Source organism: Pogona vitticeps, chromosome 13 (assembly GCF_051106095.1).
Source record: "Pogona vitticeps strain Pit_001003342236 chromosome 13, PviZW2.1, whole genome shotgun sequence".
In the NCBI taxonomy this organism is placed as follows: domain Eukaryota; kingdom Metazoa; phylum Chordata; class Lepidosauria; order Squamata; family Agamidae; genus Pogona; species Pogona vitticeps.
Window position 1 is genome coordinate 789,480 of NC_135795.1, and position 19,526 is coordinate 809,005.

The following is a 19,526-nucleotide window of genomic DNA, read 5'->3' on the forward strand; positions in this document are numbered from 1 at the left end:
CGCCCTGGCATAGCTTTGGCTCACGAGACCTCGTGCGCTTCTCTCCTGCAGCATCCAGGATCAGGATAAGAAATTGCAGGACCTGTGGAGAATTTGCCAGAAGCTGCCAAAGCCTCACCTAGCCAACTTCAGGTACCGGTTTCCTTCCTGGGAGCCTTCAGGAGAAGAGAAAGGTTGAGAGGGATTGGGTTTAGGATTTTGGGAATCCCTGGGTCCTGTTCCGATCCTTAAGGGGCTCCTTCCGGTTCTTTGTGCAGGTACCTGATCAAATTCCTTGCGAAACTCGCCCAGTACAGCGACCTTAACAAGATGACCCCCAGTAACATCGCCATCGTGTTGGGCCCAAACCTGTTGTGGGCCAAGAACGAAGGGTAAGCGCTTGAAGGCTTTAAATATATGCATAGCTTTAGGTTTTAATCCCTAAATTATTCTGTGTCCCTTAGGGGCAGCTCGGCCACCCAGCCTTGACCTCTTGAGATTATTTTCAGTCTGGCTTCCATGGGACACGAGAGGTGGCACCCTTTGGTCGGTTGGCCCGTTTGAGCCAGGGGTAGAGCCGGTTCTTGAGTTTCGGGAGGCGGGGCCGATTCCAGAGAGAACCAGCCTCTGGCTAACCCTAGCTGATAAGATCCGTGGCAGTTCTGCTTCCCCAGTTGATTTGATTGGGGAAATTGGGGGAGCTTGCTTGTGAGAGTTGCAGACGAGAGAGACACACCCTCAGTTGTTGTTCAGGATGGTGATTCCATAAGAGCAGCCTCCGGCAAAGGTCTTTGCTGGCTGAGGAGGACCGCCCGGAGGGCCTCCTCACGGTTTCTTTCCTGCCCTCCAGCTCCCTTGCAGAGATGGCAGCGGCTACTTCAGTGCACGTGGTGGCGGTTGTGGAGCCCATCATCCAGCACGCGTCCTGGTTCTTTCCAGAAGGTAAATGCCGTTTCCCCCTTTCACGTGTCCTTGCCATCTGTTCTCCTGCTGGGATCCCCCTCCCCCACGGGGATACAAGAGGCCTGCCTTCTCCTCCACGAATTAGTTAATTTGGGCAGTCTGGGAAAAGCCTGTAGAGAACAAGTGAGTCTCGAAAAGGGTTGCGAATGGGGCCTGGAGGTATTCCGCAAGTATCCGTAGCGTGCCTGTCAGCTTAGGATAGGTACATCCTTTTATATCTGCTGAAAGTGAAATTAATGTGTTGGAAGGAGAGAGAGGGCAAGGGAAAGGCACGGGTTGGAAGGAGACTGGCTAACGTCGCTTCTCTGCACTGCAGAGATGGACTTCAACGTGTCGGGAGCGTTTGTGGGGCAGCCTGCGGTGAACTCCAACCACCTCTCAGGGAACGACTACGACTCGGGGACGCTGGAGCGGAAGCGGCCCGTGAGCATGGCGGTGATGGATGGGGAGATGCTGAGGAAGGAAAGGTACGGCGAGCCCCCTCGGCCTCCCGCCAGGTGAAGGCTGCTGTCCTCGCGGCGTGGTCGTGGTTCCGCAGCCCTCGCCTTCCGTCGGCAGGAGCCTTGAGCTGCTCCAGTCCAGCTCGCTTTCCTTCACAGCAGGAAGAGTAGAGAGCCGCAGATCTTCTTGGTGCCTTGCCGTCCGGCGCTTGGTCGTGCCAGCAGGGAAACCCCTGGAAGAGGGATATGTTGGGGCACCTGGGATCCTGGCCAACAGGCCTTGAGTCACTCGGGCTTAGTGGTTCCTTTCCCCCTTGTTCCTGCCACCGAAGGAAGATCCAGAGACATTGTGGCCCCCTGCTGAGGGCACTCTGTGCATGGAGGGGGAGGGGGCTGTCGAAGGAGGAGCATCCGGGAGGGTGGCGTCTTTTGTCCTGTCTTTCAAGCCCGCTTGACAGGTCTAAAGGAAGAGCCAGCCTTCCCAAGCAAGACTTCTGATTGGGCGGGGAAGCCTCGGTTGGTCAGGAGCCCCTTCCGTCTCTCCTCCTCTCCTTGTAACCCGCGGTGGTAGCTTGCCTTGTTACCTGAGGCTCCTTGCTTGCGTCTCCTTGTTCCCAGTGGATCTGGAAGGTCCCTCCTCCTAGAAAGGGTTTGACTCATGGCTAGCCATGTCCTGCCTTTCTGGATGCCTCCTTCATGGGGGTCAACCCACCTCCCTTCCGGGCAGGCCTTCCATCCTTCTCTTGGAGTGGAAGCGCATCTGTTTCCAACGGGCAGGCTTCTTCGTTGCCCAGGGCTCTCTGGTGGCGAGACTAGAGGCTGCTTCGGCGACCTACGGGGTGCGTGTGAACGGAGGGGATGGCCGTCCATCCCCGGTTAAGTGAAGGGGAGACCCTTCCCATCCCTTCATGCTTTTGTCCGTGCAAGTTCATCTGGGCTGTGTCTGTTTCCCAACTCCATGGGTCTTTGGGACAAAAAGCGTCAAAATGCTAAGCCAAGAAAAGTGGGTTTTTCTGAACTTCAGTTCTGTCTGTTAAACAAAAGCACCTCTTTGGGCTCGGTTTGCTTCGCTCTGCTTTCTGAAGACATTGGGCATGAGGGGGAGCAGAGAAGAGCCCCCCCCTCCGATCCTTTCCCTCGGGGAGCTTGTTCTGCCACTCCAGAGGACTTCAGGACTTTTCTCCTGACCTTGTGAATTCCTGGGCTCACAAGAGGCTGGGGAGCAGACACAGCCCTGCCGGTAACACATTGTACTAATGGGAACCCCTTGGCTTAATCAGACATGGTGGCAGCAGCTTGAATGTGCCAAACATTGGGGGGTCAGACCCGGAGCCATAATCCCTCTGGACGGCTCAGAAAGGCAGAGAAGACACAGACCTGTAAAAGCCCATCGGGAGAGAATGTGTAAGCACAGCGGGGGGAGCCGCTTTGCTGGTCGTCCCCCCAACTGCTGACCCGCCTCGTGGGATAGAGCCAAGGGGCCGCTGGGTGCTTGTGTCACACTAACCCGGGGTCTCACGGACAGAGTCTGGAGGGTTCCCGGTTGCTTCTCCGCCTGGGAGCCGCAGGGACCCGGCTCTCGTCCAGCCCCTGTAGATCTGTTGTCCCGGTTGTCCTTTCTGTGGAGCCAGCCTGCATGTTGTGTTTCCTCTCTTTCTCCTCTGTAGCTTTGGTCTCAAGGCTCTGGACTTCCAGGCGAACCCCCGGAGAGGCGGCACTCTCAGTAGAAAGCACGCGGCCCCAGCTTTCCAGCCGCCCCTTCCTCCCACGGAGGCTGGCCTGGTGGCTCCAGCCACGACGGAGCAGCCCCCGCAGGGCTCGGGGGCTGAACCCGGCCTCTTAGGTGCCACCTCTGCCCCCCTTCCTGACCCAACAGAGCAGTCCCCAAACCAAGGCACTGCTGAGGAGAGCAGGTAAGACGGGGGGGGGGGCGTCCAGGCAGGAGAGCCTTAGCGGAGGAGGCGGAGGCAGCCTTGCGTAGAGGGGGGGGGTCAGTGAGGCCACGGTCGTGCCAGAGTCCATGCAGGCCTTTCCCCTGTGCAGAGGGGGCCCCGTCCTTCAGCTCCCTCCACAAGAGTTACAGTGGCTTAGCAGGATCAGACTCCTGGCCCAGAGCAGATGGGGCCACCCTTCCTCCCCCAGCAGGGTCCTTGCCCAGGAGCTGTTCCCTGCCTCCCCCTTTGCTTGAGAGGCCAGGGGTTGGTTCCTTGCCACCCCCCTCCCTTGCAGCCAGAGCCCCACGTATGGCTTGTCTTGTTTACCCCTGTTGTGTGCTGAGCTCCTTGCCCCACTGAATCCCCTCCACTCAGAGGGCAGATCCAGGGAGGCTGGATAGGGGACGGGTTCTCCTTCACAAGGGAACGGTTTGTTCTGCTCTTTTGTCCTGTGATCGTGCCCCCCTGTATGTCTGGATAATACATGTGAAGTGTCTACCCTCAAATAACACCCGCACCAGTACTTACAGCAGTGTCTGTGTGCTCAGCCGGCCCTGAATGTGTGTCTCGTGTCGGAATGCATGCCGGTGCCCTTGCGGGGCGAAGGTGGAACCAGCAACTCGGAAGTTGATGGTGCGCCTTCGCCTAGGAGGAGGAAGCTCTCCCAAACGGCATCCTCGGGCACCCTCTCCTCTGCACCCGAAGGCTGTCCTTGTGGGTTGTGGGCAGTGGATGCCCTCTTCCCATGTCTGTCGCTTCTGCAGACCTCCATCGGGCAGGGCGAAGGGCCCTCGGCGGGCCAGGCTGGCACTAGGCGGGCCTCGGGGTGTTCCTTGGGGTGTGTCCGGCCATCTGTGACCCCTCCTCCTTTTCTCTCTTCCCAGTGCCTCCAAGCAGAAGGACCCCACGCCCTCAACGACGCCTCCCCCAGTAAGAAACGGGGCCCACGGAAGCGCCGCCCCAGCCCCCCCACAGCCTGCCAGCGGTACCAGCCAGCTCTCAGTCGTCGGGCAGCCGCCGGTCACAGCTGGGCCCAGTCCTCACCCGCACAGGAGAGGTGGGGGCCAGGAGTGCAGCCGTTGGCAGAGGGGGAAGGCGGGCGGGTGGGCAGGCGGGGGAGCGTCTCAGGGGGACCCCTTTCAGGTGCTGGAAAGAGACACCTGTGCTCGCTTTCTAGCATCTCTTGTGGGGGAGGGAAACCCCCTCCTCCTGTTTCTCTGGGCCACTCCCCAGGAGGAGGGCAGTGTGGAGGTGGCCGCTTCTCTTGCTCCTGGCTCCTCTGCTGCCTCTTCTCCCCCCGCAAGAGCAGAAGGGGGGCCACCGGTGGGACAGGAGTGACCCCATGAGGGCTTCATGGGTTGGAGATCTTGCCTCAGAGTAAGCCTCCGAGGGGTGGAGGTGGGAGAGGTTTCTTGGGATGCTTTCAGTGCACGGCGGGCGGATGTCAAGGCAGAGAAGGAGAGATCGGGTGGGACTTGAGGGGAGCAAAGAAAGCCATCTGGGGGCTGGAGGGCTGTCCCAGGCCTGCCTGGTGACGGGTGTCTTTTCTGGTGCTCTCTTTCAGCTGTGAAGAAGCCGGCCCCTGCCCCTCCCAAGCCGGCCAACCCACCCCCTGGACAGCCAGGAAGTCAGAGCACCTCCCCGGCCCCCCAGCCGCCGTCCGTTTCCCCCAAGCCCCCTGCGCGAAGCCCTTCTCCTCCTCCTAACCCCTATCCAAACCCCGGAGGCTCCCCAGCTCCCTCCCAGGCCTCGGCCCCTCGGCGGTACTCCAGCAGCCTGCCCCCCATCCACGCTCCCAGCCACCCGCCCCCCCAGCCGCCCACGCAAACCGCCACGCCTCCTCTCCAGCCGAAGGCCAGCAGTCCCGGATCGACCCCGGCGGGACCCCCTAGTTCTGAGGCCGGACCTGAGCTCCCGTCGGCCACTCCTCCGCGCACGCCCACTCCGCCGAGCACCCCTCCTCTCGAGAAGCACAGCGGCAGCTCCCCGGCGCCTCCCCCTTCCGCTCAGGACGCTCCGACCGCTCAGTCGCCGCCTCCGACGGGCACCTTGCCGCGGCCGAGACCGGTGCCCAAGCCACGGAACCGGCCCACGGTGCCCCCTCCGCCTCACCCGCCGGCTCCCCACCTGGCTGGGGAAGGGTCTCTTCCCGGGGGGCCGCCCTCCACAGCGTCTCGCATCGTGACTGGTAAGGGACTCGCTCGGCTACCTGCCCACTGTATCCCTAGCTCTGCTAATAAGAAAAGGGAGAACCCTGGTTGAGGCTGGCACAGCCACAGAGTCCCACCCCGGCTGTGTGGACGGGCCTGATGGGCAACGTGTGGACCTGTCCATAGGCAGAAGAAGGCTGGGTGAGAGGGCTCTCCCCCCCCCCTCTCCACTGCAAAGAAAAACCTCAGCCAGGGAAGATTGTCTTCCCGGTGGGCTTAGTCACAGTCAGCGAGAGAAGCCACACGGAAGGGTCAGCATGAAAAACAGAATTCCCGTGAGCCTTCGTGTAAGCCTGGGGTGGCCTTCCCTTCGGAGCGTTATTATGGAGATCAAAAAGGGGGTTGTCTCTGGTGGTTCAAATGTCCTAGGTCAATCTTGGTCTTCCTTGTACAAGATTCAAGCTTCTAGTCCTCACAGTATGGGGGTGCTTCAACTGGGGTGACAAAAATGGTGAAAGCAGACAGAGGCCAATGGTGTCTTGCTATCAGTGGGACTGCAAATTTATGCATAAATCGGGAATTTTTAAGCATTTGTCGAATTCCAAAATGCAGAGGGATCAATGGCTGGCTGACCAAGGAATCTTCTAACAGCTACATTTTGCCTTTTTTTTTTTTGCCTATTATTCTCCTGTCCTTTGCCCTAGACTCAACCTGCCTCCCCCCCTTGCTTGTATTGGGTTTCTACCACCACCAGAGTGACTGGGCTGCACACACTCCCCCCCCCCTTTGGATAGGGCAGCCTTGCCTGACGGGCTCCCTCTTTCCAGCATGGTGACATATGACCCTTGCTCTGGCAGGGGTAGGGGCTCTCGGAGACAACCAGCGTTTGCTGTGTCACACAGTTAAGTTGCAGTTTAGGAATTACGACCAGATCCCTGTATCCGCAGGACGGGTATCCGTGGTTCCATTTATCTGCGGTTGGAAAATATTAAAAATTTTAAAAGAAAAAAGAAAAAGAAATACTGTATGTATTTCTATAATAAAATACAGTAAATAAATAAATAAATAATGTAATTATCGGAATGGGCCACTGGAGGGAATCTGAGACCATGCTGTGTATGGGGTTTGCTATGATCCACAGTTTTCAGCAACTGCAGAGGGCTTGGAATCCATCCCCCTGGGGATTCAGGGGTCCTACTCTGCTCGGAGATCGCCCCAGCTGTCAGGCATTTCAGAGTCTGAGCACAGTGGCTGTAGGGCTAAACGTTCCAGGGCATTTATGCAGGAGGTGTTTGGAGATCTGGAAAGCACTTCATGGCTGCTGAATGTTGGCTGTAGTTTTTCATGCATGCAGGGAGGCAGATGCTGGTTTACAGCCGAGAGGCCACGTCCGGTTGAAGCTATCCATGCCAAAAGGAAGTCGGCACCCGTCTCTGCCAGCTTGGCTTCTGTGGTCATTTTCAATCTGGTTGGGGAGCTTAATAATTATGCTAACTCGTTTAAGAGCCTCCTTAACATTGGCCAGCCAAAGCGGCAAGTGGCTGTCTCCTCATTTGCTTCTTAGACCCTCTAACCCCACGGCTGCAGCCCGGCTGTGCTGACTCTTCCCGGGCACCGGGGGAGGAGACCTGTGAGCTGCAGCAAATAACCCTTTGAATCCCCTCTAGGTGATAACCTGCCTTGCAGATAATATTCTAATTGAGAATTTTATTGAACGATCTAGATGTTTGACCTGCCTTGTTCAGCAGGAACTGAGATGGGAAATGGTAAGAAGCCGCGAGGCCTGCCGATTGGCCCACGTCCGTTGTGAATGCCTAATCGTGGATACAGCTTTTGTCCCTTACTAACTGGTCACCGTAACTTGGCTTGCTTGCACCCGGACTAATCCTGCATGTGAAGGGAGTGATGCATCCCTCGTGTCTCCCTGCCCTGCCCACTTACCTTTAACTCGTCTCATGGAGGCGGCCCAGGACTTTGCCCCGTCTGTCGTTGACCACCTTGTCTTGGGCAAGCGGTGGTGCCCTCTGCTCCAGAATACGGAATACGTTCCTGCTTTTCAGAGTCTCTGATGTGCCCGTCAGAGGTGGTACCGCCTCTGGCCTCCTGCCTTCTCTTTCTCCATCCTTTTCTCGGGCGGGGAGTTGTTGGGGCTGGTCCCTCGCCACTGGCAACCGAGAAGGAGCATCACGGCTCTGCAAGGATGACTTCCAGAGTCCTCCGGATTGACTGCTCCTCCGTGGCTTTGTGCCTCAACCATCCCAGGAGGCCCGAGAATGTAGGGGGCTGCTCAGGCAGAAGAAAGACCTCTCAGGCTCCCAGGGACTTGTCCAGTGGTTCCCAACCCTGGGTCCCCAGAGGTCCTTGGACTACAACGTCCAGCGGTCCTGGCTGGCACAGCTAGTGGAGAAGCCTTCTGGGGGTTTTAGTCCAAGAACATCTGGGGACCCATGGACTAGAGCCTTCTTGCACACTTGTGTGCATACAAGCCAGGGCGGGGGTGCCCAGGGCTCAGGCCGCGATGTGGTGGACGCCCAGTTCTCCCATTTACCTGTTCCGGGCAGAGATCGGGAAGGACAGCCGGGATAGCATATAGCTCCGTGTTGTCAAGGTCAAAAGTAGGGTTGCTCAAAGGAAGTGCCCTCGGAGCATCACCAGCCTCCCTCAGCCCACCTCACCTCAGTCGGTTAGTGTCGCAGCCCAGGGAGACTGGCCACTGCCCCGGGGGAGCCTCAGAAGGGGAGATGGGCAACCGGGGCCTGGGCATGGCTTTGATCAGTGGGGCTGATCCTACACTTGGGACCTGAGAAAACCGTTCCGCTCAAGTTCGTAAGGCAGTTTTGTCCCAGTGAATGGGCAGCCCTATGGCTCCTCTGCCTGGGATTCCAGCTGCCTTCTTTCCTCACCCTCCGTGGAGATCCCCGGTCATTCTTTCAAAGGATGACTAGGGGTCTGTCCGGGGGAGGAGGGGTTTACAGTGGTTGGTTGATGTTTGGTCTCAGCCCTTGAAGGAGGCGGCACCTGCGGCTGCCCTCCTTGGAAAGGTCATCCCCACCCGGCCAAGTCTGTAGACGTTTGAGTCTGAAAAACGCTACGGAAGGGGCCGTTCCTGTCCCAAGCCGGGTGATTCTGCCCATCTCTGCAGAATTCACAGGGAGAGGGTCCAGCAGGAGGAAAAGGAGGGGCTGAAGGCTGCATGAGTACCTCTGCTGGGGTGGAAAGTCACAGGGGCACCCGGGTACAGGCCTTGCCCCCTCCTCTTTGGGCCAGGGGTTTCACAGGGGAAGGAGACAGGCTTTTCATGGGTCAACCCAGGGTTCCTTACCCAGCGACGGGGGGGGGGGGGGGTGTTGCCAGATGTGCTTCCAGCTTTTCTGTGTGGGAGGGAGGGACGGTGTGTGCCAGCCTAAAAAGTGTCGCTTTGTGCTCTGCAGAATTAGATGTGCGTTCTCTGCTTTGTTGTCTTTGAAGCCAGGGGTTAGGCTGTGGGGTGGGACAGGCTATGTTGCAGGGAAATGGGAGATGCGGAAGGGCCTTGTTACAGCAAGATCCCTCTGGCAGGCCCAGCTCAGCTCGTTTCCAGGGCCTGGTAGATTTACTGCCAGCAGCGCGCTTTGTGATTTTCTAAGCCTAAGTGCCAGCCCGCTTCTCCTGCCTCTAAACCAGTCTTTGCAGATCGAATCGAGTTCTGCTATCAGGGACAGATTTACTTCCTTTATACGAGGCTGTCCATGCAAAAGCGGGGTCTGCCTTTTCCAGGGTGACTGGCTGGACCAACATTCAAACCAGAATAAGCCAGAGCGTGGTAGAAAGTTCCCCAGCAGCCGAGAGAAAGCACATCCGTTGGCTCCGCTTTCCTCGCCTAAAATTAGGAATCGGGCTTATGATGGACCGCTCTGAAACCTGGAGGAGGAGCAACTCCATGATGCCTTAGGATATTCCATTTTTTCCACAAGGAAAAAGCCCCTGCCTTTATGGCTGCCCAGAGGGCAGGTATTCGTATGGGAGATGCGCCCCAGTTCCTTCCATCTTCCAAAAACGAAACAAAACAAAAAGCCCAAAGCAGGTTGAACAAGGTTGCTCCCTTTGCACTTCTTGCTGGGGTCCCCATCTCCACCAGGAAAACTCTCCAGGACTTAGAAAGAGGCACTGAAAGCACAGCCCTGTCCAGCGGGCTTCTCCCCCCAGCCCCCAGCTCCCTGTCTCTCTCCCTCTCTCTGCTCACAAGGCGATCTCCATTCTAGCTTGTGTGTCTCCCAATCTCTTTTCTGCACAGACTCCAGTTCCAGCGTCCAAGAGCCGCCCCGGGGCCTTCCTGGCCCAGAGCTTCCTGCGGTGGAACCTTCCCCTTTGCCGAATCCGAGTTCGCACAACCACCTTGTGCTTGACATCGATCACGATACCGAAAGCACTGCTTTGTAAGAAGGAAACCCAACCAACCAACAGAAACCACTCCGAGGCTTTCTCCCCAATTGGAATTAACCCAGTCAAGACTGAACAGTGAGAAGCTTAAAAAATTTTTTTTAACAAAATGATATGGCAGGCATGTCTCTGGAGAAGATAACCAAGCTATATCCGAAGAGGTTTTATGACCTGTGTCTTGACAATGATGCCTCGGATGAGGCTAGGGTGATCTGGCAATTTTTTAAAAAAATAAAAAGCTTAATTGCTGCTGTTAACCAGAAATGGCATTTGCCGAAAAATCCCGAGAGAATCCAAAGCAATGCATGTATAATGAAAATAACTTTTTTTTTCTTAAGAGCCTCTTGAATTTTTACTTCTAATTCTTTGCTCTTACCAAGGAGGTGGCTCACGAGAGACCTTCCGTCTCTGCCATGCTGCAGACTCTTTATTAACGTATGAACCAAAAATGAAACCCACAGGTGCCGAGAGGGTGGCTGCGGGTTATCAGCCACCTCTCAGAGCGGTGGACGTCTCCTTTTGTGCCTTGATGGACTCTTATCCCCGTAGAAGGAAACATTCTGTCTTGCTAACCATTTCAGTGCTACTCTCCCCCCCCTTTTTTTTAAGTATTGTTATTTACCCCTTAATTTTTCATAGTTATTTGTATCTACCACCCTGCTTTGGTTTCTGTAACAGCCGTAGACAGCTGCTGTCAAGCTGAAAACTTTGGAATGTATGTATTGCTTTAAGTTCTTATAACGGAGTTGAAATTTGAAAGTGATTTTGAACATGTTTGGATTCATCTGTCGAGTAAAACTATTCTCACTTTCATTGCTATTAGACGAATTTATTGTAACTGCTGAACCTCCAACCAGAACAGCTGCCCTGCCATCATGTCCTCTAATAACAAATCTTGTGGATGAGCCCAAGTAAAACAGGGCCACCTGAAAATAAGGATGATGACAAAATACTAAAGTGTTGGCGCTGGGACACAGAAGTATAAGCGTTGGTCAAAATAATGGTTATTCACTCCCAGAACAGACTGATAGGCGGCTTCTAGCATGAAGAGGATATTGAATTGAGTAATATGGGGGTTAATAAAGGCAGCAGGAATAGAGAAAGACCAGATAGTTTGACTTCCTAAAGAAAAGCACAAGTTTGAGTTTGCAAGAGCTGAGCAGCGCCATCAAGGACAGTGTATTTTGGAGATTCCCTCATTCACAGGGTCGCCCTGAGCCAGAAGCGACTAGATGGCTGGGACAGTGCAAAATGAAACAAGAGATACTGCTGGAGGATGGGACTCTCAGGTCGGGGAAAAGCAAGGGACATTTGGGAGATCAATCATCCGTGGGATTGCCATGGGTCGCCACTTGACAGCACAGAACAACAATATGGAAGTAGGGCACGATTGATGGGAGCAATCTCCCACAAAAGGATGCTGTGTTCCACCAGACTAGGCTGTTTGCCTGTCCAGGCAGCCTGGGATTTTAGTTGGAAAATGATCTGATCTGTTTAGCAGATCAGCAGCAGGTTTTGGAGTAAGAGAAGAAAAAGGAAGCTCTCCTTCCTCCCCTGCAAAACATCCTGACAGCCTCATCCCTCCCTCTGGGGCTACGAGGCTCCTCTCCCAGATCAGGCAACGCCCTTGAATGTCTGCATGAAGGCATCATAACCTGGTTTGTTGCAATGCACAAATGTGTCTCTGCCAAGGGGGTCATCGTTTGTCTTCCTGCTGCAAACCACAGTTTATAGCCGTGGTTTGTTGTTGGTTCATAAAGGCCAGCTTGTTTGAACCATGGTTTGCCACGACCTCACGACTGTGGTTTGTCCCTGGTTGATTTTCCTGCTTGTCCATTTTGAATCAGAAAGCAATGTGTGGGGGGAAAAAAACACCAGAAGTTGGGGAGACACATCTGCATCGGGTTGCTACACGGTAGGAGGTTTAAGTGAGGAATCACAGTGATGAACACAAACCGTGGTGTATTCGAATGTGAATGTGCCCACCTTTATATAGTGTGAGCACTCTCGACAGAAGATGCACCTTGCACAAGTTCCTTTGGTGGATGTGAATACTCAGGGAGTAGTAAACGGCAGGCTTTGCAGACCAGTTTATTGATCCCTTGGTCTTTTGTGTCACGGCCAGAAGAGTGGAAAGTTCTGCACCAACTCTGCCACATAACCTTCAACCATTGCAGCTCCTTCGGGGTGCTCCTTCACTGACCGGGGCTCCCTCCAGACTGCGGTTCTTCAAGGAAGTTCCAGAGCGTGTCATTTGAACATATGAGCAGGAGTGGGCCACACTGTTTCTGCCAGGAAGAAAAGGTGAAAACAACGACAACATTGTGTTAATCAGTATAGTAGTGGCTGGAATCCTCTGGGTGGGTTCCACAGGGAAAGGGGAAATCACATCAGCCGGGGTGGCAAATTGCCTGTGACTTACGAGGTGTGGTGATTCCATTTCTGGCTATGCCCTGAGCTACACAACGGGGCCTGCAACCCGTCGTGCTACTGGCATTTCCTTAATTTAGTAGCATTGACCTCTGCTTTTTTCTTGATTTTTACTTACACACCCACGAGTCACCCGTAGGGTTCCTGCCCGAAGCCCTGTAATCCTTTCTGCTTCTGCTTCAAACCCACCTACGCCTGGGGATACAAGAGCCTATCCTCGCTGAAGACAGCAGGGCAGGCGTTGGGGCAAAGGGGCAGAAGATGTCCTTCGCCCGTCTTCCACTCAAAGCAGGGCCGGCTCATTTGACGGTGAGGGCCAGGATGAGGCCGTTTCCACATCCAGTCTCGGTTCCTTTGAGGAGACAGCAGCGCCTCTGCCACCTCAAGGCCCAGCAGACATTTTAAGCAAGGGACCAACCAGCCGTTGCCCAAAGATCAGTGGCTTGGCTTCTGGCCCTTGGCGCACAGCGACTGGGGTAACAGCTGATCTGGCCATGGGTTGGGAGGAATGTATGCCAAATGGGGCCGGTCCAAGCTGCCCCTCGCTCTTCCACATCCTCTTGAGACCATTCGGAGCTGGGAAATAGCTCACCAAAGGTGACGCCATTGCCCCCCGACTCCTTAACTTTTGTAACAACAGTTGAAAGCAGCGCCCATTTCATCATTAACCGCCAGCAGAGTTTTGAGGAAGAGTGACCAGTTCATGTTCAGTTGACCTGTACTGGGAGAACCCGGGCTTCCTCCAGCGTCCCAGCCCGGGGATTTTATTTTCCCACACTGCTGGCTCTGGACCTTTCTAAGTCAAGGTCATTTCATTCCCCGCTGCTGGGCTAGAAGGGGCAGGAAGGGAACCCAGCGGATCCTGTTGGCTACTCAGGATTTGGGCCTTTGGATCCCTCGGCTCCCTTCTGGTTGAGGCGCCCTCGGCGGGTACCTGAATCCATGCTGGGCTGCAGGGGGTTGCTGTACATTTTCAGAAATTCGGCAGGACTCAGGCATTCTTTTGCTCTGCACAAACACTGGATGGTTTCAGCCGGAACCAGCAGTTCGGGGACGACGTTGTGGAGACATTCGCTCAGGCCTTTATTGCCCACCTAGAGAAGCAGACACAGCGGAACAGCGCCATGTGGGCGAGTTGGAATCGGAAGCCCTTCGTCCTCCATCCTTTCAGAGCTGTTGACCACTCTTTTCTGCTGATCCCTGGGCCAGGTGGGGGAGAGTCCTCTGCCCGTTAAAACATTGGAGTGATGATGCCACCCACGAGGAGGAAGGGTCTTTAAAAGGAGAGGGGGGCTTTGCCCGAGGGGGCTCCCCCATTTGCTCTCCAGGGCTGGTTTTGGGACCCCACCCTTCATTTGTCTCTAGGCCTCTGAATGGCCTGGCCAGTAGAAGGAGGCATTTATGCACAAGGGAAACACTCTTATTAAAAGAATAGCATAAAATAGCCAATTAGGAAAATAAATGCAATGGGAAAGGCAGGAGGCTAATAAATTTAAAACACACTGGCTTTTAGCCTGAACTTTACAGTAGCTATAAAAATAATTCATCATCTGTACACCCCAAATATCATTTATTCAGGGTGTACTTTCATGGGGACAGTAGAGGAAAGGTTGAGCCCAAATCTCTCAGCCTTCCTACTTAACACCCATCTCACCTTGAGGGTTGCAAGGTAGACACCCAGTTTGAGGATGAGCGTCAGGCACTCGGTAATGACTTCCTCCGTAGTCTGGCTCTGGGTCACATCTTCAAGCGTAACCGGAACGTCCACCATCGTTGTGTACCACTGTGTGAACAACCTGGTGGGGATGTTATGAGACATTACCACTATCTTAACATCCTGCAACAAAGCCCTGGAGGAGAGAGAAATAGAGATGGGCTTGAATTTAAAGAGTGAATTGCAACATTCATCAGAAATTGCTAATTCGTGACAACCCCTGACAAATGCAAATCAATGAATTTTCAGCAATTTTCGACTCATCGGGGAAAAAATTGTACATTCGTGATTCATCAGCCTTGACGAATGACAGATTGCGATGAATCACCATAGATAGATAGATAGATAGATAGATAGATAGATAGATAGATAGATAGATAGATAGATAGATAGATAGATAGATAGATAGATAGATAAAGTGGTATCCATGCTGGGATAAGGCAGGAGAGGGATTCCCAAACTTAGTTGGAGCAGCCCAAAAGCTGGCTTCTATGTCTGCAGCTCTGCGTGGCCGTGATGTATTGTAGAAGTCACGTGTGAGCTTGTCTCTCTCTTATGGATGTAAAGGAGACTTGTTACATTCTTCATTTGTGATGATGGAGGCAGCATTGGTAAGGCTGGTGCTCTAACTTCAGCAGCACATTGGGGCTCCATTAAGACTGACTGGGACCACCAGCTCCAGGACTGCTACTGTATGCTCAAGATCACGAAGGAACACATGAATGAGGTCCTCTTTTCACACTGCAGCGTTCCTGCTCGTAGATGGTTTTTCTTTCCTATAAAGCCCAGCGCTGTGTGTCTTCCAGAAGGGGTGCCAGGAGTATTTCTACAAATGCATTTCCCCATACTTACGTCAGTCTGAGCAAATCAGAAATCAATCAGTCTTCAAGGCTCTCTGGTTTACTCGGGCTGAGACGCTTCCTTAAAAATCTTGTTTCTCTCGAGGGACAGAATTCTCTGCCTGTCCTTGCTGAACAAGCCCTAGCTTTTGGGATGGCTTACTTGGGCCCCTGCTTTTCCAAGGCTGCAAGGTCCGTGAGGATGTGGTAGAGAGTGCCACTGGATGCCTACAGAGAGGGGGAGAAGAAGCAAAGTTGAAAGGAGCCGCCCACGTGCCGCTGAAAGTGGATGCTTTGGCAGGAGCCATACGGAAGGAATAGAGCAGTCAAAGGGGCAAACTATTTATTTCCTGAAAGATATTTATGAACCACTCCTATCTGAAGATTTCATAATGGTGTGTAGCAATAATAAAGCACGCAGTTGGATAATAATCATGTGCTGTCCAGTCAATTCTGACTTACTACGGTGACCCTATTCAGGGTTTTCCTGGCAAGAGGGAATATCCAGAAGAGGTTGACCACTCCCTTCTTCTGGAGGTCCCCTGGGACTATGGTGCAGCTGGCCCAAAGCCACCCAGGTTGGCTCTTTTCTCTGGAGGCCCAGTAGGGAATTGAACACTCAGCCTCTGGCTCCACAGCCAGTTAGCTAACTCACTGAGCTATCTAGCCAGTTACGTGCAATTTAAAGCAACACATAAAGGTACAACATTGACCTTAGCAGTAAAACTAAGGCTGAACAACACCATGATGCCATCAGTGAAGAAGCAGGGTGGGTCTGAGCTTGTACAGACAGGATGAGATGTTTCTTGAGCCACCCTGCGGAAGTAGAGGAAGGAATCCCCTGGAGTTGACCTACCTCAAGAATGTGGAGAATGCAGCGGGAATAGATCAGGAGGACGCCCGAGGCTGGTTCTCCCAGGTGGAACTTTTGAATCCTCTGGAAAAGCTGCTCGTGGTAAGCTGGGAAAGACGAGAAGGAAAACGTGAACTGAGCAAGCATGAACTGAAAAAAAATCTCTCTCTCTCTCTCTCTCTCTCTCTCTCTCTCTCTCACACACACACACACACACACACACACACACACACACACACACACACACACACACACAGAGAGAGAGAGAGAGAGAGAGAGAGAGAAGCTTCATGGGCCCCAAATGACACACAATGGTAGCTGTTCTGCATTTTTATTTATTTATTTGCAAGGGAATCTGGTGCATGGTGGCATTTACAGAAAGCACCCTCCAGTCCAAAACAGGAGAATGAATGTGATGTGCTTTGCCAGGTCCTTGCCGAGGGGGTGGGAGGGGCAGCAGCATCCTCTTTCCTGAAGTTTCAAGTCCAAAATCCTGCAGGAGCACACCCTTTTCATCTCATAGGGCAGGGCAGGCAAAAGTGGAGGGTAGTCTAGATCTGCTTTGGGGAGCAGTTGATTGACGGAATGGGCACTGGCCACTCTGGTCCCCCTGTAAAGGCCAGCATTGCTGTTGGAAAGCACAGGTGCCATGACTTCTATATCCGGGTTGCCCAAGGGTTCCTATGCCCTTAAAGGTTTAGTTCTAGCACCAAAGAAGAAGAACCACCCTCTCATTTAATGGGGTGTGAATCCACTATGGAAGCTCTCCCTCCCTTTCCCCACCTTTCGCTCCCTCTGTGGAGGGAGCACGAGGCAGGAAAGGCTGTTTTTGTACCCTTGGGAAATAAGCTCAGAGTAAAAATGGCAACTGTAATACCTGTGATCTCTCCATCCAGGACCTCTTCCCTCAACATGGCCACAAAGAACAGCCGATGCAGGAGGTATTTCTGAGTGGAAAAAACACCAGATGGTCCTTTTAGTAACCCTAGGCTCTTAGGACCTCTTTATTAAGTCTTGCCCAAAATGGCACCATGAGGGATAGAATTGCCTAAAAGTATATTTATACACTTATGCATTAAATAAGGAAAGGCTCTGTATTTGAAGACAGGCATTTCACTTTTTTTAAAAAAAGAGAATACTTAATTTTAGTTCATTTAAATCTGTTTGCAGCATGCAGTACCAGCTCCAGTCACTAGGTGGCAGACAGCCTTTACTAGGAAAGAGGAAGCTGCGGTCGGGTCGGGTCTATTCATTTCCACAAGGAGTCTCTCTGGCCAGCTGGGTCAGAAGGATGAGGAATGGCTGAAGCAGCTGCCCTTTCCCTCACCAAGGATGCTAGGGCTCTTGGTGAGAGCCCCAGAGGTTCCCACTGTCCTGCTGCCTGGCCCTTGCTGGGAGTAGGAGAGTGAGGAACGGGGGAGACCGAAGGAATGGAGAGAGAAAGTACGTAGATGCTTTGCTGGTGGAACCACAAGGGGAGACAGTAAAGTCTGGCTGTGGAGAGACTGAATGTAAAGAACAATACAGTGACCGTAGAGTGGCGTTGCTGGAAGGGACACCCTTTGGACCATCCAGTCCAGCCTCTGCCAAGGAGGCCCCAGTGGGGGGGAGGATTCGAACTCCCAGCCTTCTGGCTCTGCACTGAGCTGTCCAGCAGTTCAAAGGGTGAGGTGGGCCACCACCCAAGTAGACCATGCCAGGCGTCGACTGTGAGATCGGGCTGGGGCCAAAGAGAACAGAGGAGGAGCGACGAAGCTCCGGAAGGGGCACCAGATGGACCTGAACTGGGTCACCCCCACCCCCCTCCCAGTTTGAGGTCCTCTTTCCTCTTTGGGTTGCCCTCTCTGTGTGTCCCCCCCCCAGCCACCTTCATCTGTTGCCTTCGCTTCTCCTCCAGCGCGCTGAGGAGGGTGCCCCTCGGCACCGAGTCGGTCACCAGGTTGGCCATCTTGCTCCACAGGACTGTTCCGGAACCCCCAGGGAAGGCGCCGAGGCAACGGACGTGAGGAGGGAAATGGCTCCCCCAGGACCGGTGCCTTCACGATGCCCTCCTCCGGGCAGGTGGGTTTCTTCTCTCTCTCTCTCTCTCTCTCTCTCACACCCCAAAAGAAAAGAGAACAGGAACAGAAATCAAATATTAGAGGCGGTGCATTGAAACGGCTTTCTGGTGTGGCTCAAAAGCAAACCCTAGAAATGCCAATCCTCTGTATTTGCTGACCGGGAGTGCTTTCTCCAGAAAGAAGGTCCGAAAAAACCCCTCCGTCCCAACAGGTGGGGCTTCAGAAATAAGGACCCCAATCCCCAAAAAAACTGGGCATCCAGGCACTGAGAAACGAGGAGTCTTACAGGCACAGAAATATCCAGGGGATGGTTGTGTTAAGGAGCACAAAGGTGGTGGGGTTTGTTTGGCGCCAGGCTGGAGTCAAAACAGCCCCCGTTGAAGTCACGGAGGCTGACGTTCGTCCTGGTTAACTCCAGTTGCACAGATTTGGACGGGTCGGCTCCTGATACGACTGAATTTAGATCCTGCAAGCAGCAAACAAGGGCATGGATCCCAACAGAAAAAGGGTACAAGCAGTAAATTAAAAAAATAAATGCATCTTTGGTGTTTGGTTGTGTTCTATTCTATGTTTAGATTTATTCATAGATTGAATAATGCATAGGTTTTCGGTGGTTGGTTGTGTTTGTCTAATTTATATTTCCATTGCTCTTAGAGAAAATATTTTAGGAACAGAAAGTAAGATCTAGAGTAGGGTAGCGTGCCAAAGAACAAATTCAGCTGTTTTATATCTTTTTGAGAAATGAAGATCCAGTTCAGTGAGAGATTCCTGGGACCCCTGAATCCTTTTATTCAAAACCAGAACAGGGCAAACAAAAAGGCCAATAAATGCTCCATTTAATTTGCTTCTCTTTTTTTTATTGATAACGCAAATAAGTATATCGTTTGAAACATATTTTATAAAACAGAAAATCAGCTGGAATAATATTTTGGAGAGAAGTGTTCCTTCTCAGAAAGAAGCACGCAGAAACCACCGAGTTAGCTAAATAGATTTATTGTCAGTTGGAACAGATGTACTTGCATCGCTAAATTTCTTTTCCTCAGCAAAGGCCAGACGCCTCAGATCACATTTCCAAAGGAAGGAAGGAAGAAAGAAAGAAAGAAAGAAAGAAAGAAAGAAAGAAAGTTTTGGAAAAATGCCCCCCCCCCCGAATTTCTTGGGTGTGGCTTTGTCCTCACGTAAGACTGCACTACACAAGAATCGCCTCTCTGTGCTGTAAATTATATATGTAATATATACATATATATGATGGACAGCCCCAGATGTCCTTTGATTCCTTTCATATAGTACCGTTCCCCAGTGGAATATTTCTGTAACATACTGGTGAGGTGGGTTATTGCATCTTCGGGAGACCTAAACACGGCAAGACAAAGAGAGGCACCTATCTCCATTCAGAAAAAAATAAATAAAAATAGAATTGAAAAACAGACTATGAAAAAAAAAAGAAAGAAAACAAGCACCATTATATTACTCATAAAATACTCTGTAAAAATACTATTTGCATTTTTATGTACAGTAAAAGGAACACTGTCAACACACCCTCCGGTAGGGAAATTCCTCCTTTCCTCACAAACATATGACTCTAGGACCCCACTATCCGCAGGATCAGTATCCACTGATTCATTTACCTGCTGGCTGCAGGTGTACTAAATAAAAAAGCCCACAAATAGCTATGTATATGTTTTTCCAGCTGGTATTCACCCGAACTGGCTGTGAGAGGGAGCCAGAGGCCATGCAATGGATAG

At 52.8% G+C, this 19,526-nt stretch overlaps 2 protein-coding genes across 7 annotated transcripts in view; one reads left to right on the forward strand and one right to left on the reverse strand.

Annotated features, from left to right (window-relative positions):
* The window catches only part of ARHGAP17 (Rho GTPase activating protein 17), a 40,381-nt gene extending 29,683 nt beyond the window's left edge, over positions 1-10,698 (forward strand). For 2 of the 4 annotated variants that reach the window (XM_072982651.2, XM_078381418.1), the window contains exons 13-20: positions 52-132; positions 258-371; positions 830-921; positions 1,259-1,409; positions 3,050-3,295; positions 4,201-4,373; positions 4,881-5,504; positions 9,740-10,698. In XM_072982651.2, coding sequence (XP_072838752.2) covers positions 52-132; positions 258-371; positions 830-921; positions 1,259-1,409; positions 3,050-3,295; positions 4,201-4,373; positions 4,881-5,504; positions 9,740-9,885 — 1,627 coding nt within the window. In that variant the 3' untranslated portion in view covers positions 9,886-10,698. Of the gene's footprint in view, positions 1-51; positions 133-257; positions 372-829; positions 922-1,258; positions 1,410-3,049; positions 3,296-4,200; positions 4,374-4,880; positions 5,505-7,189; positions 7,233-9,739 lie in introns of all 4 variants that reach the window. The other 2 variants (XM_078381419.1, XM_078381420.1) reach the window with 2 other exon arrangements.
* LOC110085017 (testis-expressed protein 47) lies at positions 10,115-17,969 on the reverse strand. Of its 3 annotated transcripts, none has more exons than XM_078381422.1 (7): positions 17,589-17,969; positions 16,599-16,668; positions 15,725-15,828; positions 15,032-15,096; positions 13,970-14,111; positions 13,250-13,409; positions 10,115-12,173 (listed from the first exon to the last, which is right to left on the reverse strand). In XM_078381422.1, the coding sequence occupies exons 1-7, from the start codon at positions 17,667-17,669 to the stop codon at positions 12,136-12,138; spliced, it is 660 nt and encodes a 219-aa protein (XP_078237548.1). In that variant the 5' UTR covers positions 17,670-17,969; the 3' UTR covers positions 10,115-12,135. The 3 variants fall into 3 exon arrangements, with proteins under 3 accessions (XP_078237548.1, XP_072838757.2, XP_078237547.1); XM_072982656.2 differs by having other exon boundaries at positions 13,970-14,165; XM_078381421.1 differs by lacking the exon at positions 17,589-17,969 and adding an exon at positions 16,936-17,139 and having other exon boundaries at positions 13,970-14,165.
* Between the last annotated feature and the right edge of the window lie 1,557 nt (positions 17,970-19,526).